General features: G+C 45.7%; 1 protein-coding gene across 1 annotated transcript; it reads right to left on the bottom strand.

The window, feature by feature from the left end:
• Positions 1 to 119: 119 nt before the first annotated feature.
• LOC112486612 (F-box/LRR-repeat protein 19-like) lies at positions 120 to 1,210 on the bottom strand. Its single transcript, XM_025053943.1, has 2 exons — positions 1,126 to 1,210; positions 120 to 450 (listed from the first exon to the last, which is right to left on the bottom strand). Exons 1-2 carry the CDS (start codon positions 1,186 to 1,188, stop codon positions 271 to 273), a joined length of 243 nt encoding a protein of 80 aa, XP_024909711.1. The 5' UTR covers positions 1,189 to 1,210; the 3' UTR covers positions 120 to 270.
• Between the last annotated feature and the right edge of the window lie 940 nt (positions 1,211 to 2,150).

The raw sequence follows: 2,150 nt of genomic DNA, 5'->3' as shown, positions 1-2,150 counted from the left end.
ACACGCTTGCGTTTTTTTTTTTTAATGCAAACACAGCAGAGGAAGTTGTGGTGAAGATTGAAAACATTTACAAATCGTTTCGGAAACTGGATGTTTGGGAAAAACTGGTCCGACCAAAACGGCACTGGGAACAAGCAGCTACAAGATGACATGAAGTACACACAAGTACTTCATGTCTAGGATTGTTTTTCCTCCTTATCGTTAAAAATGTTCGTGAAAAAAAAAACACAACCACAACAAAGGTGTTCCGTGACTTTCTGGTCCCCTAGCCTAACCGTCCGCCCTTGTCCGTCCGTCCGTTCGTACCTTCAGACAGTGCGGGTGGACGATCTCGTTGCAGATGGAACACTCCATCAGCATGAAGTTGAACTTGTCCTCCTCGTCCTCCAGTGTGTCCTCCTTGCCAGCCTCTTTGCACACCACACACACTGCGGTGTGAGGCAGGACGGGCTGCGGATGAGAACCAAACAAAAAAGTTCTAGTAGAAATGTAATTGTGGACACAGAGAAATATCGAGATACCAACATCATATCTAACCTGATGTTCCGATGGAACAGCAGCAGAGTCCGAGATTATTACAATCACACTTGGACCACAACGGTTGTCAACGCGGTAAACACTAGCGTTGTTATGTAATATCGGTAATAATCACGTCGATTGGATTTTCCCTCCGATAATGAAAACCCAATAACGTAAAGTTATCACTTTCACAGAATCACTTCCGTGAAAGTGATAAACAAAAGTTTAGTTTGTACAGACAAGGCTAACAATAAAAGTAGGTCATGTGTTAATTGCGCGATGATATCGGAACCGGAACTCAAGTGTTTGGACAACACCGGCATATCGGATATCAGCAAGAAGCTAATATCGGATATCCTTAGTAAACACACAATTGTGTTACATGTAAGATGTCGATACGTTATGAAGCGATATATTGCGATATTTCAGTGTAGCGATTACATCCAGTTCGCACGAAACCCTCTAACGATTTAACCCTTTAGACTCGGGATGTTCGTGATATGTTCTCACTGTAGAACAAACACACAAAAAAGCAAACGGCGCTAATCAGTTCTGATTGGTCGACATCAACAGACACACAGCAGAGCAGGACCGACAGCGACTCACCGCGATGCACTGCCTCATAATGCACGACTGCTTCATGCGACCCGGACCTCCGAACTTCTTCATGTCCTTGCAGAAGTGACACTCTCCGCCCGCGGGGAGACAGGCCTCGCCCCTGCGGCAGCGCGTCCTCCTGCGCCGCGCTCCCGACGAGGTGCGGTTGGACGGAAGCTTGACGGCCGACGTCGTCCCCATCTTGGGCTTTGGCCTGTTGGCTGCCCTCTGCTGGAGAAGACAATTTTTGGATTAGTAATTTTTATTTTCTTCAAGCAACGGGAATAGCAATTCTTATTGACATTTCCAGGAGGGGGCACTGTCGGCAAGAGTATGGAAAGCGACGTGAGTCAGGGGATTTAGTCAAATACGGTTATTTGAAGAGCTGCGGGAGGCGAATGGTTAATCGCTTAGAGAAATAACTTGAAGGAAATTAACGAAAGGTGAACGGACCGGTTCAGACGGGTCGGATATCACGGGGTGATGTTTTTTGACGGTGAACGCAACGCAGTGGGTGCGGAAGCAAAAAGTATCACATGTGACTCTTTACCTGGAGTGTGTGTGCGCGCACGTGTGTGTGTGTGTGTGACCACGTGAGTCATTGAGATTCAATAAAAAAAATTTAAAAAAAGCTGTCCTTAAAAAATTTACATACACAAAAACATACACACACACACACTCCACAGGTCCTTGTTTTATTTTTAGTCTCACCACTGTTGCCATGGCGATACTGGAAAGCTATGAAAAATAAGAACTCATAGGGCAGCGGTATCCGTGGCAACACGTCGGGCCTCGTTTGGTGGCAACTGTTTGAGGAGACAACTCGTACGATGTACAGTATGAAAATATTTTGAGCCGAGGATTTTGAAGATAAAAAAGTATAAACATTACTGGTAACTACACGTGCGTTGGCGAGAATCTGGCGATACGCATCGCAATACGATACGGGGGCGACAATACGATGTATCGTGACGCTATAGGCAGCGATGGAGGATTTTGACACGGTATCGGGAAACGAAGTATGTGGATATCTA

Source organism: Cynoglossus semilaevis, unplaced genomic scaffold (assembly GCF_000523025.1).
Source record: "Cynoglossus semilaevis isolate Cse_v1.0 unplaced genomic scaffold, Cse_v1.0 scaffold3766, whole genome shotgun sequence".
NCBI lineage: Eukaryota > Metazoa > Chordata > Actinopteri > Pleuronectiformes > Cynoglossidae > Cynoglossus > Cynoglossus semilaevis.
Note: the sequence above shows the minus strand (reverse complement) of the source record. Positions and strands in the feature narration are given on the sequence as shown.

Bases quoted from the DNA above. Each gene is read 5' to 3' on its own strand.
- LOC112486612 (XM_025053943.1), bottom strand. From the start codon at position 1,188: ATGAAGAAGTTCGGAGGTCCGGGTCGCATGAAGCAGTCGTGCATTATG. The intron at 451-1,125 runs GTGAGTCGCTGT...TCTCATCCGCAG, and splicing joins TTATGAGGCAGTGCATCGCG to CCCGTCCTGCCTCACACCGC.